This window comes from Anticarsia gemmatalis, chromosome 9 (genome assembly GCF_050436995.1).
Source record: "Anticarsia gemmatalis isolate Benzon Research Colony breed Stoneville strain chromosome 9, ilAntGemm2 primary, whole genome shotgun sequence".
Classification (NCBI taxonomy): domain Eukaryota; kingdom Metazoa; phylum Arthropoda; class Insecta; order Lepidoptera; family Erebidae; genus Anticarsia; species Anticarsia gemmatalis.
In genome coordinates, this window is record NC_134753.1 from 5,431,957 (window position 1) to 5,451,780 (window position 19,824).

General features: G+C 34.2%; 2 protein-coding genes across 2 annotated transcripts in view; one reads left to right on the plus strand and one right to left on the minus strand.

The window, feature by feature from the left end:
• The first annotated feature begins 449 nt into the window (after nt 1-449).
• LOC142975754 (lipase member H-A) overlaps nt 450-19,824 on the plus strand; it is a 34,905-nt gene continuing 15,530 nt past the window's right edge. Inside the window, exons 1-5 of the mRNA XM_076118802.1 lie at nt 450-747; nt 5,132-5,246; nt 6,002-6,147; nt 7,157-7,250; nt 7,795-7,946. Coding sequence (XP_075974917.1) covers nt 690-747; nt 5,132-5,246; nt 6,002-6,147; nt 7,157-7,250; nt 7,795-7,946 — 565 coding nt within the window. The 5' untranslated portion in view covers nt 450-689. The remainder of the gene's footprint in view (nt 748-5,131; nt 5,247-6,001; nt 6,148-7,156; nt 7,251-7,794; nt 7,947-19,824) is intronic.
• Nucleotides 9,013-19,671, minus strand: LOC142975753 (aldehyde dehydrogenase X, mitochondrial-like). The gene is made up of 11 exons (XM_076118801.1): nt 19,515-19,671; nt 16,862-16,966; nt 15,755-16,022; nt 13,416-13,532; nt 12,752-12,939; nt 12,194-12,296; nt 11,235-11,416; nt 10,777-10,941; nt 10,260-10,417; nt 9,666-9,740; nt 9,013-9,262 (listed from the first exon to the last, which is right to left on the minus strand). Exons 1-11 carry the CDS (start codon nt 19,542-19,544, stop codon nt 9,187-9,189), a joined length of 1,467 nt encoding a protein of 488 aa, XP_075974916.1. The 5' UTR covers nt 19,545-19,671; the 3' UTR covers nt 9,013-9,186.

The following is a 19,824-nucleotide window of genomic DNA, read 5'->3' on the forward strand; positions in this document are numbered from 1 at the left end:
TTGTAAACTACTAACATTTATATTGAATAAAGCATATAATATCTTATCCTACATTTAGTTTTATTTGTTGAAGTCCGCATTCCTGCTAAAGATATTCCTTTTACATTTACTTCATGAGGATAAAATACTTGCAATTTAGTCTAGGATCTACAATAACTAAATAACTTAATTATGAAATGGTTACCAAATAGGCCATCCCTAAACAAAAACTGTTAGCCTTAAAGACAAAAGCGAAAAGGACTAAGTATATTTATTATACGTGGATTAGACCTTCATAGAATTTTATTTGCACTTCATTATCTCAGATTATTTCCCAGATCCATCAAATGTGAATAACGAATGTGCAATACTCGTTTATATTTCTTAGTACAATCATAAAAAGGATCGGCAAACGGAAGGCATACAAATTACCTACTCGTTTTAAAATTAAACCGGCTTTGGTCTGAACTACAACCCACGGCGGTAACAAAGTTGGGAATTTTACTTTTCTCTGGCCGTGCATTTCGCACTGTCACCGTAACAACGGCAGCGTGCAGTCTGCATCGCGCATTTCCCGTGCCTCAATTAAAAAAGAAAATGTTTACATTTTGAAAAAAGGAACTCTTTTAAACGAATAATCTCTTTTTTTAAATTTTTAATTGTTTTGTGTTTTTTTTCTTTTACTGACTGTGTTGTGTGTGCAAGGAATAATGTGTGCAATGAAATATGGATTATTATTTTTCGTTACATTAATGGCTACAAATTTGGGCAAGTATATTTTTAAATTTCGTGCAATAACATAGGTACTAGGAAAACGGAAGCTTTATTAAAATCACTTTTTTAATAATACTTTATTGTTCTGATCGGCTGAACCAAGGATAGTTTTTGGATAATTGTTGTTTGCATATTTTTATCGAATACAATAAATTGTTGTTCTCAATTAATTAATGTATTATAGTCATTATTGGATCGCCTCGTCGCCAAACGAAATCTTTACACGTTTGCCTATAGTTGTCTACGCAACAATAAAACGTCTAATAACATTTGAAATAATAACCAATTAACCGAGTGATAATTTATTAACTACATCAACTATCAGTTGTATACGTTGTTCTGTAACACGCAAAAGCAATCAACGTAAATGTTTCCACTCTACTGCTTTGAATGAGCAGTCAGCCAATGATGAAGAGAAATTGTTTTAAGCCGCCCGCCGTTCCCAATAACCTATCTTTCGATACGGATAGGGTAATAAAAGTTGTAGCTTAATATGGCGTTATATTAATTTATATACAACAAATAATAGTTTATCTAGTAGATTTTATCTCTACATGAAGTTCGGTTATAGGAAATGGTCATCAGGTTTGTGAGGTTTGCAATTACGTTAGTTCTAATTTTCTATTGTAAACTAAATAATGCAATTAAAAGATAAATAACAGTATTCAACTTTGCTGCTCCGTTAGACATAAGACAATGAATATTTAAGGATGGGAAAAGATAAAAATGAAGTTAAATAGAGCTTTCCATACTTAGGTACTATACCATTGTGTAATGAGTTTTACGCGCAATCTATTATCGACATAAGTATTTTAACATAACACGTTATGCTATCAATTAGCTTGCATGGATGGTTACCCAGATATGGATTTGTTATTACACCAGAATCAAATATGTTTAACTAAACCACGTTTCAATCTATCTTGTCGCAGAGGTGATATGACAGCTCTTGAAAATAGGAATACAATCAAACGTAATTAATAATAATGTCTTTCTAACAACTGTCAATTTTGCCAGTTACTCGATGACATTATATTCGAATTATGCGACAAAGATGAAAGCCATCTATTATTTTATTATACAAATAAAAAAATCATGTTCATGAAAGATGGTTAAAAATTATATCTATACTTTATAATATTATAAAGCTGAAGAGTTTGTTTGTTTGTTTGTTTGTTTGAACGCGCTAATCTCAGGAACTACTGGTCCGATTTGAAAAATTATTTCATTGTTAGATAGTCCATTTATCGAGGAAGGTTATAAGCTATATATCATCACGCTACTACCAATAGGAGCAGAGTACGGGTGAAAAATGTTACAAAAACGGGGACAATTTTGACCCATTCTCTCTTATGTGACGCAAGCAAAGTTGCGCGGGTTAGCTAGTGATGACATAAAACGTAATTCTTAAGTCTTTCTTTACTTAACGATGTCTATTTGGTTGATTTAGAACTTATTGTTAGTATAACGGATTGGCGTTGCGTGTCTAGATTGTCGGCGGTATAAATGAAAAAATAATTATTACGACCACATTGTGTCTCAGACAATAACACCGAAAGTAAAAATCATAAGAAAGTAAAAGCTATGTTCTCAACAAGATCATGATTGCATTGTGAGGACGATCACCCTATTTCTTATAACTAACACATTGACTACAATCGACTGACGATTGTGCGAATTTAACACATGTTATGATATTATTTCCTGTATTTTTTGTACTCAATATAAGGTCTTTAATCATTAATTTCATCAAAATCAGTGAATGCACTTTTGAATTCGCATATTATTATGATTGTCTGCTATGATACTTTCGTTCGTGAAGACTTTTGAATACATTATTTAAGGATATAAAAACTTACTTTTTAGTTGTTTTTAAATTGCCATTAAGCTTGATTACTTCCGCTCTTGCCGTAAAATAAGGTCTGCTTGTAAGTTAAGCTTCCGACCTACAGTAATTTCTTTATATTATAAGTTTCTTGCGACTTACCACTACTTCTGCCATCCCTAAAAAAATCGTATCGAAGTTCTAAGCCACGTTTGTGTGACTTATCAGTTAAAATTATGTGCATTACTCGCTCCAGTTACATAGTCCTTATGTCATAAAGACAACAGGTTACAATAACTTTGCGTGCGGATTGCGACCGTGCCTTGTCGACAGTGGTTATCAACCGGTCAAGTGCATACTTGATGATGCATAAAAAGTAGAACAACTTTCAGAGAAATCAAAATAAACGGTCGTTGAAAGTGCAAGGGGTTTTTAAATATTCTCGCAATTTACCGTTGAAGTGAATATGACAGTTTTAGGGTTATTATATGATGATATTTAAGTTTTTAAGTATGAGGTAAATGGATGTTGATCTTTATTGCACTTTAAAACATAAGTTATTTTGGGAAATATTTTTTGGACGATTAAGTAAGATCGTGTTATGCGCTTTCATTGACCATCTGCTATTCTGGTAAGTGAAATGAAATCTGTTGTATCTTTGCTGAGCAATGAGACGGCAAAAGTTAATTAAAAAGGAAAAAGGTATATGTTTGCCAAGAGATGAAATCCAACAATAGAATTATCGATAATTCTTGTTCAAATTAAGTTGCATATGACTTCCTTATTTATCGGCAGTCATCGTACAAGTATCTTCGGGTCCAACAAAATAGTTCTCAAAATCTAGATTAATGATAGTGCCATAAAAAACCTGCACGTGTGTCTGCTTCTATATTTAGTACACCGCAGTTATTATTAGTATTTCGTCTAGCCTTGTCTAGAATGTCTAGGTTGAGAGATTACTGTTACTTATATAGAAAGTTTGTATGATACGGTTTTATAATTGCATTCAGATGTCTAGACGGTGACTAGACGACTAATTTTTTTTGTGAATATTTCTTGCATAATGTATTCGGTGTTCTACGTCGGTGTTAATTTGTTCGATCGGAATGGACTTACAAATTGGTTGTTATGGAATATTTGACGTAGGTTACAGACGAGATAGTTTGGGCATTCTTCCTCATAGAATGGCTAGTTGGTTTGTGGTCCTAAATACGGTGTTAGAGTACTTGCACTACTCATTTATTCCGTGGTTTGTGGTCTTAAATTATTTCACACATCATGATGAGATCATCATGATGATCAATGACAACTTGCATGAATAAACCTAGACATTATTTTAAAACCAAAACATAGAGACCGAACTAGCTCTTTTGTGTTACTTTTCTGGGGTATAGGAGCATTTTTTATAATAAATGGTAAGAGATACAAACATTACGTAGGAATGTCGTAAATATTAACCCCTAGTTGATAAATAATGTAAGATTGTAAAGGCAGCCTGTTACGAGGTGGTCAGTCCGCTAGTGAAAGCGGTTGTGGTGGTACTCTTCCCTCTCTCGGTTAAAGACAAGTTTACTTCCAATACCTTTGTTTTTAAACACCTATAATAATTTGAACTAGTTCTACGAGTACTACGTGAGAGCTTAACTACAATTTTATTCGCAGATTATATTCCGCCTTTTTTTACCGTATTTGGTTGTTCAAGTACCACGATAATTGTGAAATATGTTAACAGGATGATTGGGAAACAGTCATTTAACAAACTACACAAAAGTCTGCTACGCTATAAAATACTTACTATTAGCGACTTTAAAAGTCACTCTGCCGAACTTGCGATTGCGAAGTAAACTCAGAAATATCCTAAAACTTCACTTCACTTATAGTAGGTAGGTACGGAAGTAAAATAAATACGGTTTTGATACTAAATATTATAGTACGGAAGTGAAATAAAAACGTTTTTGATACTGAATAAGATCTGTTTGTTTATAAAGATGACTAGTGATTTTAAAATTATGGTGTTAATGGAAGTGATGTAAACAGTTGTGGTCACGGAAAATCATGTGATTTTTTCCGACTTTTTAAAGCCAGATTTTTAGAGCCTTTGTAGAACTGCAGATCACAGTGTTATACTTTGTAATCCATGTAGATGCGTTATTTGGCTGTTATTTTCAACACGAACTCACAGAATTGGTATCATTTTTTTTTAATTCAACTCCCGCACTAAGAATTGCTCTTGTGTCGCGGGGGTTAATATTAACTCAATGATTCGTATACGAATGTGGGAATTTGAGTCCTGAAATGTGAATAAACAGATTATTTACGAAATGTTTTACGTAAAATTTGTATCTGAAAATAAGGAAAAATCAGTTTTTAGTAAATTCTAATGTGTCTGAACTGCGTTTTAATTTGTAACTATTGTGAACTAGACGCACATTCAAGACTAAAACAAATGGCTGTAAAAAACCGATGACTGCTATAAATCACTTAACAAATAGCCGCCAGTAATGTAAAAGAACATTAAACTGTAATAAATGCTAACGTTTTGTTTTATTGCAGTTTCTGAAGCCGACGGAGATCTGATGTCGATGATAGACTATCGTTACTTTCGATGCGTAATGAAACGAGAGTGGAAGTGTCCGGACAGTGAAATCAACTTCTTTATGTACACACCGTAAGTATATTGAATGTAAATGGCCTTTTACCATAGAATAGCCGTTAATTGTTAATGATGCGTTTTGCAGCGCGCTCGCGTGCTACGCTTTACGTAAAGTGTGACCTAATACTGGGCACGTTTGGGACGTTCGTACGATTTGTAATAAGCGTAAACAATTTATACTACCATGTGTATAGCTCCGTGCCAAAATTTTACTTCTACAACAACTAGCCTAGGGTAAATATTATTTGGGGCTAGTCGCGTGTATAAATTGACTGACTTCTCTTCTATACTAAACTACTAGACAGCCTAGAGCCTAGGCTTAACTTTTTATCTAGGTTATAATAAAAAATTCTGTGTAGTTTCAAAATAAACTAGCTGTATAAGACAGGCCACCGTTAGCTGCAAAGGCCTGTACGTCACTGATGCTCTATATTCTAAACGCTGCGAATTTTGCATACAAGGCTCTTTACAAAGTTGTCAGTCTATAGTTCCTGTATTAGACCGAGCTATCAGCTTGGTCATAAGATAAGCGGTTTATTATATACCGGAAGCCGAGCTAGATAAAATCTATTCGGCTTCGCAAAGTTAATACCTACTTCCTTACTTCGGTAAGCAATACAAACGCATCCTCAAAAGAAGACAATACTGGTTGCATTTTGTTTTCAGTTGCATTTTTAAAGAACTTTTACTTTTTAAACGCTGATAAGCATCAGATGCGCATACAACTTACGATTTGTGTGATTCATTCATTATTTATTTTTTGTTTTTAGTGAGCATCCACGGAAGCATTTCATAGATCCTCGATATCCTAAGCTGCTCCATGATTTCGGCTGGGATCCGATGAGGAAGAATGTGCTCATCATACATGGCTTCAACGGCACCTATTCTAAATCACCTATGACTTTCATTCGTGATGGTAAGATTTATTTATAACTTACAATTCGGCCCGGTTTCATTCCTTCTAGATATCTATTAGATAGTTTATCAGATGTCATTTTGACAGTTGTTTTCATACATTTTTATCTCACAAGAGACAACGTATGAGTTAACTGACGCTTGTTTACAAACAGAGAAGCCCTTTACAACACAAAAAGGGAATCTATGTGTCAGGTAATTGTGTATTTACTGTAACCAGAAAATAAAGCTATGTCACCTTTCGTTGCTTGAACTGCTACTGACGTAGAGATTAACTAAAATCAGTTAGAAATAAATACTAGATATTCTCTATAGTTAATCTTTTGGCCATCAGCTAGAAGTGCCGGCCGGGCTATCATGACTTTGGTAACTCTACAATTATTTCCCTGAGCGTGCAGATGCGGGTAAAACAAAGTCTGTGATGATTGTTGCTGAAGACGATGAGTTCCGCTTGTTGATTTGTTGCTTCATGATTGTGCTCTCGAGGACAGATTGAATACACATTGTAATTTATAGTTACGTTTACGTCATACTTGAAAACCATAATTTTGGTACTTGTAGAGCCGATTTAAGAGTAATGTAACAATGCAAGGCTTTTTTTGCAATGCTCTATTATTCTTACTGTACAAGGGCGGCCATTATCTCTTACTAGAAGATAATCAAATGAAAGAAGTGACAGACATTTTTACAAAAAATATCAAATCTGGAGATGGTAAATAAATGTAAATGAAAACATAATCAAGCGACATGTAAACGCTTTACAAACGTGTGTGTGCGCTGTGTGCACTTAGACACAGTCAGTAACATGAAATTGAACTCTGACAATGAGAGTACTTGGAACTTACCTTATTTGATACAAATTACTTGCCACAATAGCATCCTACCTATCACAATATACAATGTCTGTTACCTTACGGAGTAAATATACGTAATTACATTGTACTATCATCATTGTTCGGCGTAGAATGTTGTAAGGGTGAAAGTGGCTTATTGAGAACTTTGTTTCGCAGCATACCTATCACGTAAGGATTACAACGTGTTTATGGTGGACTGGTCGGAGCTCACCAGGTTTCCGTGCTATCTCTCCGCCTTGTCTAATATGAAGTAAGTGCTATGATATTATTTCCTATACTGACTGACTGACTATCGAATGACTATTAATGTATTTACAATAATAATTAAATTAATCAATCATTATTGAAATGTTCAAGGCCTAACCCCTCCCTCATTACGGGAGGAGACCCTTGCCCAGCAGTGGGACATTAATGGGTTAAATTTATTTAAATTTATATTGAAATGTTTATCGCATTCTAACTGGGCAGCGTGGTGGACTCCCTCGTTCGGGAGAAGACCCTTGCCCAGCAATATGACAGAAATGGGTTAAAAATGATTTAAAGAGCATTTTGAAACAGTTAATTGTAACCATTTTAAAATTAAATGTCAAATATTAACAAATTGACCATAATAATGTGGAATTAGCCGACAAAGACAAAGACGATTCTTCAGTCTCATAGTGACTGTAGAATCGTCTTTTGCAGATCCAAAATCCTGTCTGTGTAGATAATGCCATCGAATTTTGTTTGAATAACTATAAAACTTAAATGTTGTTATAAAATAAAGGATATACAGAGAAACACATGTTTTCTAGAAAGGCTGCGCAGTGCACAGCGCAACTGTACTCCGCGATCACCCAGGCAGGCGCGCTGGCCAAGATGATCACCTGCGTCGGGCACTCACTCGGCGCACACATCTGTGGGATGATATCCAACCATCTTACTGAGAAGCAGTACAAAATTGTTGGTAAGTCAAAATATCTACCCATTCACTGCCTAGCTGAAAATTAACGACATTACCCAGATGCCGCTGTATTATGATATCAGCCCGCCCATCGGCGGGTCCGGCATCTCGATTAAGTATCCTTGCCCGCCCATCGGCGTTTTTGGCATGTAGCTGTAGATTTCGACATAAACTGCGCATGTGTCCTTTTGTTTCAAGTAACTTTGTTATACACAGGTAAATATGGTTTATGACTTCTGGGTCCTACCATGATCATTATGTCTGCTGTTTTTTCGTGCAAAATGATTTAGCTCGTGCGATATTTGTTTGCGCTTCTGGCCAGAACATTTTTTTTATGCGTGTAGGTTATAAATCTTCTTATTATATTTTATCGACGCAAAACAACATCAATTTCTATTAAAGGTAACTTAATTTTAGTTAAAATTTATAATTATAAAATTTTAGTTAAAATTATAGTTCTTATCTAATTTCACAAAAGGTTGTTAAATCCTGAATAAGTGTTATGCCCGCCCATGGGCGGGTTCAGCATGAAAAGTCGGAATTGACTTTTTTCCAAACCTGAGATATCTGCAGGCCGTTTTGATAACGAATAAATTTTAGTAAAACGAATCATTTCACAAAATCTTTCATTTTTCTAATGGTTATTGGCTTAGATATCGGAGGTTAAAATCCAACCGCCCATGGGCGGGCTCGGCGTGTCAGTAAAAACGTTTCACCCGCCGATGGGCGTGCACGGCACTGAATGGGTTAAATACTTTAATCTAAACAGATGGAGACTATTGTTGCCAATAGATAAGCTTTTCATATCTTCGATATCATTGAGCTGTCGGTCAAATGTCGAAGCATTTGGTTGTGCTTGATGGTTCCGCTGATTACTACTCAGATCCTATTTTGTAAGTTGGACTATTGTTCGATGGCAAATATGGTGTGGTAGGACCAAAATTAGTGTAATTTAGTGAAATTTAATTTGTAATCAAAAACATTTTGTTCGGTTAAACGGTTAACCACAGTCCCAAAGGCGTAGAAAATCTAAGGTCAAAAGAAAAACGAATAATGAAACAACAATAAATAAAATAACAAAAAAACATTTATACATACTTTAGCGAGTTACACTCGTACATAATAAAATATAGCCTTTAAATCTCAGTACAAAATTAGCGATAGTATTATACGAATCGCATTAATAACATTGCGCATTTGTTAGATTACGTGTCGCATACATATGTGTAAAACTGTATATAGTTTATAGCTGGGGTTGTTTCGGGAGCGCTAGGGTGATCGTCTTGGTTTCCAAGTAGCCGCTGATTCCGTCTTCACCCCTGGAGAAAAAAAAATACATTGACCGATCTATTTACATACATTGTATAAAATTCTTCTGTAACTAAGTGAGTGAGTGACTGACAAACTACTGAACGCAAGAAGTTGCAATTTAGCAAGTTTATTCCTTGAAAAGTGTAGAGGAGCATTAAGACAGGATTTTTGGTAATTCCATCTTGGGGTGAAATTAGGCGCAGGCAAAACCGCAAGGGCAGTGTTATATTCGTAAAAAAGTTACGTAAGTAAAATTTCTTAGTCAGTCATCGATGGACTTTTATTTCCACGAAGACAGTTTTTCTCCTCATACGGTATTGAAAAGGTCAATCAAGTAATTTGCAATGTACAACGGAGGTACATAATGGATAGTAGTTGTATAAAGTATTTCTTATTGTAGTTGTTACTTACAATTCCCTGCCAAGACCGGAGTCCTTGAATCCACCGAAGGGAGTTTGACTTGTGACGTGGTCGTAGGTGTTGATCCTGAAAAGATGTATTAAATGTATTAAATCAAACAGTTTTTTAATAGTAAACTTTTCATTGAGACTTTATAGTTAATATAAAATAAACACCCAGAACACATTTAATTAAGTAGATAGAATGTTTTATAGATAATATATATATATATATATACCTAGTCGTATTTGCAAAACAATAAGCACACGGGACACTGACTTAGAATAATTAACGTCCTATTATCATCTAATTAGACACTTCGTTCCTTATGACTGATTTCACAATACGTACTAAGTTGAACATACATACATGCAAATGTTTGTGTTTTGACTACATCATTATTGTAATTTAGGTACATTGCCCGTAGGTTAATACAAAAGATGAAGAATATGACCGGAATTATAAATTTAATAGCAAAGAGTTATAGATCAGTTACTAGTTAGTATGGGAAAGTTCAAATAAGGGAATATTTTTCTTTTCCGTAAATTGCCTAGATTCCTAGAATAATCAGAGTCAAATTAAGAATTTTAGAGGTTTAATATTTACCATACGGAGCCAGCGCGAACTTGCTTGGCGAAGCTAAGAGCGGTGGTGACGTCATTAGTGATGACACCAGCTCCCAGGCCGTAGTTGGTGTCGTTGGCGCGGTCAACTACTTCCTCATAGGTCTCGAACTTCAGAATGCTCTGGACTGGCCCGAAGATCTAAGGAACAAAGTAATTCAGCTTTATTTATAGTTGAACCAGATTAAGGATTTAAGAAGATTGTCAAACTTGAGTTTATTGGAATTGTAACTTAATTGGAATTGGGTATTTTTGTGATAAGATTCTCATTGACGTAGTTATCCTAGAACTTAACCTCAGTTTTCTTCTGCGGCCTCAGTAAAGTATTGTCATAACTGTTTAATCTCTTATCAAATGCAATTAAAAAGAAAATAATAAATTAAAAAAAAAAGTTTTAGAACCTCTTTCATTGAAGAAAAACCAGCTTGATCAATGAAAATCCTATTCTTACGGGAACATAAGGAATAAATAATTAACAATATAATGATATGATTTCTTACCTCCTCCCTGGAGATCTTCATGTCGTCAGTAACATCGGCGAAGACGGTAGGCTTGACGTAATATCCCTTGTCTCCGAGCTTCTCACCACCAGCCACGCATTTGGCGCCGCCAGCCTTACCCGCGCTGATGTAGCCCAGGACTTTGTTGAACATCTCTTTGTCGATCTGGACAAAAAAGAAAAGAGGTTGATAGATGATCTTCAGAAATATGTAGCTATTTTTTATAGCAAAAAATTACTGATGTGTTATTTCAAACAATTAAAATTTGCGACAGTTTAAAAGAGTAATCATTTGAAAAAATTTACGCGATTTAATTAAAATTACCCTCAATTTTAAAGAAGTTAAGTTTAAAATGAAATTACGGTCTCTAGCGTTCTTCAGATCTCTATTTTATTTTTTTAAATGGGGATCCGGTATAAAAAAAATGCAGAAAAGCTTTACGATTAAAATGAATGTACCTGGGGTCCTTGCTGGACATCATCGAAGGGGTTACCAACGGACCTCTTCTCGGCAATCTCGGCGGCCTTCTTGACGAACTGGTCGTAGATACCAGACTGCACGTAGGTCCTGGTGCCGGCACAGCAACACTGACCGCCGTTGGCGAACGCAGCCGCGTGAGCGATCTGAGCCGCCTTCTCCACTGTACATTAACACAGATTGAGTTAGAAATATTTTGGGTTTTTTGCAGAGAATTTTGGGGCAGTTAATGATTACCAAGACCCAGTTCCTATAGGTTTGGACAGGGACTTTACATTCCTCGCTAAAATATAAGCTTTATACGGTACCGAAGAAAACAGCAAATTAAATTTCCCCCCTAGAAAAAGGAGGATCATCATGAGCAAATAGAAAACCTGGATTCGAGACTGATGTAGATGTGGATGTGGATTTTTTGTTGCTATTCTTTATTGTTAAGACATTATTATAACATGCAATTAGCGCTATAACAAATTGCCGTCTTTATCAATGTGCTCTTGAATTGATTATATTATTATTCAAGTCAATCGAAGTATGACGCTTATTATGTGATTATCTTTGAGTACCTGTTCATCAAAGTGGAGTGGTGACATTACTGTTTATTATAATGTAAACAATTTAAAGTCAAGTGGATGTTAGTAAAAAAGCATGTATTTCTATGCGTTTCATTAACACGTTGTTTTACTACCTATTAAGCTTGATAAGTCAAGTATTTGTGTAATTAAAAGAACATGTACCTATTGTGTAAACCAAAGCAATTGTACACTAATTCTAGAATTCTTTTTCACTGCACACGACAGTTAACAGAAATGAGATAGACGGTCACGCAATAATAAAGTGTCTTTGAGATTAGAACTAAATTGAAATAAGAGTCAAATTATATTTAGAACGATTGGCCTGGCCTTTTGGCAAAATCTACAAATGGAAAACAAAGGCCACAAACCATCGGCATCATTGAAGACAACCAGTGGACTCTTGCCACCGAGCTCCAAGGTAACTCGTTTCAAGTTGACGGCAGCTGCAGCACCCAAGATAATACGACCGACCTGGAAACAAACAGTTCTCTTAGATTTAAAACAATCAATCATTATTATTGCGATGATTTATTGTGATTAGATAAGTCGTTGATAGCACTTTGCGGAACTTTCGAGTGCATAATAAACATAATTTGTTGACAGGTTTGTCAATATTCTGATTATAACTGCACTTTGCAACTTTATCAATACTTACAGATCTATATCATTGAAACAATATCTAACTATCTAGTTTAATAAAGTTTTATGTTGCATTATTATCTTTTTTTTACATTTTCTATAAGATCAAACGCAATCAAGCATTGCTATCTTAGTTTGATTGACTTTCCGGCCATGTTACACTAGACATGATCATAGTAGTAGAAAAATTTGGTCGTGAACCATGTTATGTAGACGTTTCATGACGCAGCTTTGGCGCTGGAGTTTAGTTATTTCATGAGAATAGTAAAGTACATAGTTAAATTTACCTCAGTGGATCCAGTGAAGGCAATCTTGTCGACATCGGGGTGGTGTGTGAGGGCGGATCCGGCAGTGGGTCCGTATCCAGGGACTACGTTGACAACACCAGCAGGGAAGCCGGCCTCCTTGATGAGGGCAGCGACGGCCAGCGCCGTGAGGGGTGTCTGCTCGGCTGGCTTAAGCACGATTGTGCAACCTAGAGAAATGTTAGGCGTTAAATTATGATGTTCTTCTTTTGTCTGTTATTGTCGATTGTTCTAGTCGCTTATATGTGATTTTAGTCAACAATGAGGATAGATTTGATTTTTTTTTCTTTAAAGTACTGGTCGAAACTGACAAAAGATTACCGCTTCCGTAAACTGATCGGTGACTAATAATAGCACCAAAAAGCAAACTATGTTATTTGAACAGTTGTGAATAGTTAGTATTGTCTCATCCCACATTAAAATTATCCAGGCGGCGGCTGTGCAAACTGCAATTATTTATTCGAAGAAGTCAAGGTTTTTTCCAAAGATACGCGCCTTCACATAATATTTACTACCTATAGAAACCTACATCCGATAATTTCATAGCAGAAGGTCATAACTGCTTTCCACTCTCTAACCAGTTACAACTGTATAAAGATGTGCAGTATACATATGTACGACCTTAAGATAATGATGTGATTTTTACCTGCAGCTAAGGCCGGTGCAATTTTCCATGACATCATGGGGATGGGGTAGTTCCATGGAATGATCTGACCGACCACACCAACAGGCTCTTTCAGTGTAAGGGACAATACTTCACCATCTGAAAATAAATCATACATAACACTAAATTACATAGTTCTAGAAAAAACCAAACGGTAAAAACGGTACTCGTATTTCTTTTTAATCATAAAAAGTTTTTCTTGCTGATTTTTTGTGCAGATTTAATCTTGTAAAAACTCCTAAGTTAATCTAAAAAAAGGTTGGTGCTAATACTTAATAGTGTTGTGACTATTAACACTTGTTACAGGTTGTTATGTACTCAGAACATTAAGTGACAAACTACTACTAATTTACATTAACCAGCTAAATGTGTATTATGTAATTTGTTGCGGTAGTCGAAACATTGTTTGATTTTCATCCCAGACGGAAAAATATTTGCCGTATTTATTATTGTTTAAACTTTAAACTATTTTGTAGTCTGCGTTTTACATGTTTATGAGGCTTTTCCGCGTAACACAATTCTTGTTAAGATCTCACCAGTTCAAATTTTATACAAAATAAACCGTGGTAAATGGTAATGGTATATTCATCTTTAGGAGTAGAAATATTATGTGATATAATATATGATGAATTCATGTGGGAGTGGTAAAGAAAATTACAGTTATATCTCTACTGTCATTTCATATCTACGCGTTTATTTACACAAACAAAAGTTTTCCTATTAAATACATAATTAATTAATGAAAGATAATAATCAAGAATATAGTAAATAAGTTACATTGCAATCAGTATGAGAGCAATCACGCTAAATAGTGTCGGGGATATCGTGACAATGAACGTCATTTGTGATCTCAGTGACTAGCAGATAACTGATAACGAAGAGAACAATAATAAACATTATCAACAGAGGATTGATTGTGAATGAGAGTCTGCATAATTAAATCTTCGGGCTTCTTCAATTTCCAATTGATTCCGAAACTCTTTGGTTTTAATGAAATGCTTCCTTGGATGACTAAATCTGTGGTCGAAATGAAATTTCTACCATACTAGTGGTATCGAGTGTTTTGAGATCCCATTGATGAAAATATTGATATTGGTGACAAATTGTAATAGATTTTTCTATTTTATAGTATCATTATGTTCGTTACTTTGTTTTAAAATGTTTAAATTTTATGGATGTTTATGTTTTCCTATATTTACAAGTTGACAAATTACATTACAATCAATCAATCAATACTTTTGATATGATGTAATGTAAAAGAAATGGTCAAGCTTTTGCTTAGTCATAGAACTGATGAGATAAGGCTGTAGATTTGTCTGATAAAAATTACATGATAACAGAAATCTTTTTTATCAGTTACTCTTAAAGATAAAAATAATATAAGAAAACACCTGGTCTATTTGCTAATGTTTTCCTTATGCATAATCCGTCAATTATATTTGGTACAAAGTTCACCTGTTATGAAACATTAATCAACATCATACGATCTTATTAAATTATTATATATTATATTTGATAATAATAATATGAAAGTATTTAGTGTTTTTTCCTCAGATGACTAGTAGACTTTTTGATTTATAAATGAATATTTACAAGCATTCTTTAAGATTAAAAGGGTTCATTTTCTTTTACATGAAACTATAAATACAAAAGGACGTGTAAGTATATTTTTGACATGTCTGCTTGCACCTTTAACTATAATAACCAAAGAAAGTTTGCTTTAGTAGTCAATTTTAACTATTCCAATAAGTAATTACACGCGTGGCTTTACAAGTCAACGATCTCATAATAAATATCAATAAAATTTTCATGACTGCGTTATATTGTATTATAAACACGCGTAACTTGTGGTAATACGTCTAGACGAGACAGACTACATATTGGATTATTCATTGTATCAATTTTAAACATTTGAGACCTGACCACAAAGAACAATATCGTTATAATAACGTATTGGATTCAAATTTCACCACACAAGTATTTGGTATGAGTTTATGAGTACTCGGGTTACTTGTCTGACTGAAGCTTACTTTGATAACCCAGTTGACAGTGTAACCGGTGGATTAGTAGATATTCCTTATCGCCCAAGAACTTAAAAACTTCGAATCTTCGCACGTTTCCAGTCTAAGCCTCGTTTGAATATCATTTGAATCTTCTAAACCTACTTAATTCGCAAAATACGTTATCAAAAATCTATTAAACACATGATAGTCATCAAACATCGAATTTCTAACGACACTGCGGGTTAACTTAACAATGTAGATATTTTGGCCACAACAAAATATCTAAAGCAATAAAAACCAGTACGATTGATCCTTTACCTGCAGGAATGGTGTTGCCGCAGATTTTATCAGCTTTGCCAGCGTAGTACCTCAACACCGTCGCTGAGTAGTAAACTTCCTCCTCGGCGGTCTTGACGGGTTTGCCACAGTCGAGGGTCTCGAGTTCTGCTAAGTATCTGGCTTGGGATTCAATGAGTTCAGCCAACTTGAGCATGAGGAGTCCACGCTGGGATGCGTCCATAGTACGCCATGGTGCGTAGCGGTGGAACGCCTTCTTGGCTGCGGCTACAGCCAGATCGATATCAGCCTAAAAGAAAATAATGGTTATCTCAAACATCTACTGGAGGAACTATATTGTAAATACTTCTTTTAGGATGTCAATTGACTTCACACGATACCGAATGGAAATGCGAAAATTTGCGCCCATTCAGATCGTTTTAAATCCTAGGATTTACTATACTTCATCGCTCAAACTAATTTGTTCGGAAATATAATAATCTTATCCTTTTCATACTTTATTTTTAAGCTTAGTCACACAGACAAGTTGATCCCCAAAACTAGATTTAACATCTGGGGACCCCCATCGTATTCGCAATGAGAGGAAATATCGCATTGTGTTTTACAAAGGGACATTCGTTGGAATAAACCGGCTGACCTTGTCAAGCCAACAGAGGCCTGACATCTGATGGGTGAAACAGTATGTTTTTTTTAATCATAACTCTTAAAAAGATAAACCATCAAGTTGAACACAATGATTTTCTGGCAACAAATATTATTAGCCCGAGTGTTTACAACACAGTACACTGTAAAACAGAAAATAGCAAACGCAAATGCGTTTCTTGACCTCAGAATTTCCATATTTTGCTGCTTTATGCAAGGAAAATGTTGACGTTGATGGATGCAGACGCAAATCGTATGTCCTGGATGAATATTTTAAAGAACTGAAGGTACATTTAAATTTAACTTCACATTTTACGCAGTGGTCTTCAATAACCGTAGCGCTTGGGTATGGATTCAAATTCCAGAAGGGACAAATATTTATGTGGTGAGCACGAGTGTCTGTTTGAAGACTGGATAGTTTAATTTGGAGTCAGACTATCGTGTCGTGTGGTCCAAATACATCGAATTGTAAATTGTTTTAAATACCTTGTCGCCTTCAGCCACTTGAATGATGACTGACTCATCCTGAGGGTTGATGGTGGGAAAGGTCTTCTTGCTGACTGCGTCCACCCACTCATTGTTGATGAACAACTGTAACAAGCAATTGATCCTATTAGTTTCTTTGCAGAATTCTTTATTGGGTAAATAACGACCTGTATATCGTTGTAACTTAAATTAACAACATCCTGCCGATAGTAACTCGATAATTGACGGCAATATGGACAAAAATAAAACCAGTAACCGTAAAAACTTAATTGAATAAATATTTTAGTTTTTATAACATTATTTTTGCTTATGTTTTTTGTGTGATAAGGACCTTTAATCCAATAGTATAGATACTGCCACTTCTGTTTTTCGACATGTTATTTTTAGTAAATCAAATACTTACTCATGTTTTTCATAATCGAAGTTGTTGAATATATTAATTTACAAACATGTATTGAGAATCAATAAAATTATGATATTTTGTCGCCACAGTTCTATTTATAGACGAAATTATACGATAATACGAATATCACGTATTCGTTTTGAAGAAATCGGTAATTACTTTCCTTGATTTATATCTGTTTTGAGCATTAGGTACTAACTTGACATTCTTCATTTTCGTAGAAGTTTGGTTATAGCTCTTATAACAAGTACTTTTGATCTTAAACTGAAGTCATAATTTTGATATAAAATTGAAGTTAGTTTACAATATACTCTTCCTAGTAGTTTAACAAATGGATGTACATGATTTCAAGTTGTTACTTACAAGTGTCTACTTTAGATTATGATAAGATTCTGTTCGAAGTAGATAAACAGTATACTTAATTTAATGAGTTGTTTACTGTTAAAAAGGATGAATGAAAGCGTAGGTAATGTGCTAGATAATTCAGGAATAGCAATCACGGTTAAAGAGATACACATTTCATCAACGTGTGATATTATAGGTATATATTTTTACGGTTATTTATTTGGGAGTTACTTGGGAATAATATCACTATAATAAATTAAAATAAATGATACCGAGAAACACTTTCTTGTTTTAATTTTTGCTATAGACAGTACCATAATAAACTTTAGCAAACGGTTTTTATGTGAATACTAGCATTTGTCACATTTATGGTCAATTTTGTGTTTATTTTGCATCAGAAATGTTAATCTCAAACAAACTCAGCATGCTTAACATGATAATAAAGCATTTTATGGTTCATTTGAACAATAATAAGAGTGTCATAACAATAAGTATATGTATTGTTTAGTCTTTATTATACTTACTATTATCTAAATAATGGAAGTCTAGGTCTAATGTTATTGAGTAACTGTTTGTGCGGGGAATAACTCCAAATGAAATGTTATATACGATATGAAAAACTGTTATGAATTATTGCAAACAATATTGGAATAAAGAATTGAAACTTGCGAATGCGTTGAAATCGCGATACTTTAAAACCGTTAATACATAAAAAATTCTACTTTAGTATTATTTTATTTACTTTAATGATCCTGTGGGTACTTAATAAAGTGTAGAATAAAAAAAGATTGTCCTAGAATTTGTCATCGGCAGTAATGTAGTTATTTATTGCAACGATGCGTTTATTTATACGCTAAGGTAGTGATCAGTGATCAAGGCACACTCATTCTGCATATTAATTGAGGATTAGCGTAATTATGATTCTTTAAAGGAAATTGCTCTAGAATGAACTGTATTGGAAAAATACTGGTTTGTGTCAACTACCCTAGTTTAAAGAATATGAAAACAATATTCAGATTCCTTTGTCACATACTGCAACGAATGTTTTTTAGTAAATGAAAACATTGGACTTATTTCTTTCATTAGTGCATTAGAGTTACAGGATCTCTTGATTTTTGTATTATTTTTTAACTTTTTTAACGGTCTTCCTCTACCCTCACAATACTAATAAACTATTCTTTAAATTAAATGGTATCTTTTCTAATACCTATTGATAATGGGAGACGAATGCTTAAAACAATATTGAATAAAAAAAACCCGTTCAAATTGTACCTATTTATCGTTTAACTGAAATAATATCTACAGCCGGTTGGATGTTTGTTATTGCTGTTTTATTACACTTATCTTCGTGAATTTTATTTATCGTTGTTGTCAAGAGAATTTTTGTAGCGATAGTGAAGAGTTTGCAGATTTAAAATTATTATAATTTATTTTAATTGCAATTTTTTACGGTACTCTGGCGGGATAGTAAAAACACAATATCGCGGGTACCTAGTTATAATTATTATTTATATGTAATGTGCGACGAAATGTTTCGTATTTTAAAGAAAATATAAGAGCGATTACCTTAATCACGGGATATTAAATTAAAACTGGAAAACTTTAGATACTCACAAGTTTGTAAATAATATTAACAGTTCGATTCGTCGCACATGACATTTGTCCTAATTCTTTTTAATTCATATATCTATGGCATTTAATCATGTTTCCATAATCTAGAAAAGTTTACAAGCAAACACAAACACTGAGACGTACCGGCATAACATTTCTAGATATCGCGAACTACGCGTCTAAAAATATTCTTTAGAGAATTTCTTCCGTATGTTGCGTCTAAATACCAACAATTAATCAAATATATGAAGAATATAGTACTAAAAACTAAAATATAGTATTATAAAGTCTTACCTTAGTGTATTTCACGTCTACTTTCACCATTTTTGTAGGAGTAGTTTAGTTTCTATTAGTACAGGGACTTGAAACGAGCGCGCTCAAAGCCGGCTTCGAGCAAACTGAGTTAAATACTCCCAGTATTGCCATACTTCAGGGTAAATTTCCAATGATATGCAACATTTGTACACTAAACAGATTGCGTGAGAAAACAAATATTAATGTATCATGTGTCGAATCACTTATAATTATCACTTTATCTATTATCTATGAAAACTGAAAATCATAGTTACTAACGGGATTTTTATAGTAATATAAATTTGAACAG

Excerpts from the sequence above, each read along its gene's own strand:
- LOC142975753 (XM_076118801.1), bottom strand. The coding sequence starts at position 19,544 with ATGGTGAAAGTAGACGTGAAATACACTAAG. Across the intron at positions 16,967-19,514 it reads TAGACGTGAAATACACTAAG|TTGTTCATCAACAATGAGTG; the intron begins GTAAGACTTTAT and ends TGCTTGTTACAG. Across the intron at positions 11,417-12,193 it reads TGTCTTCAATGATGCCGATG|TGGAGAAGGCGGCTCAGATC; the intron begins GTTTGTGGCCTT and ends GTTAATGTACAG.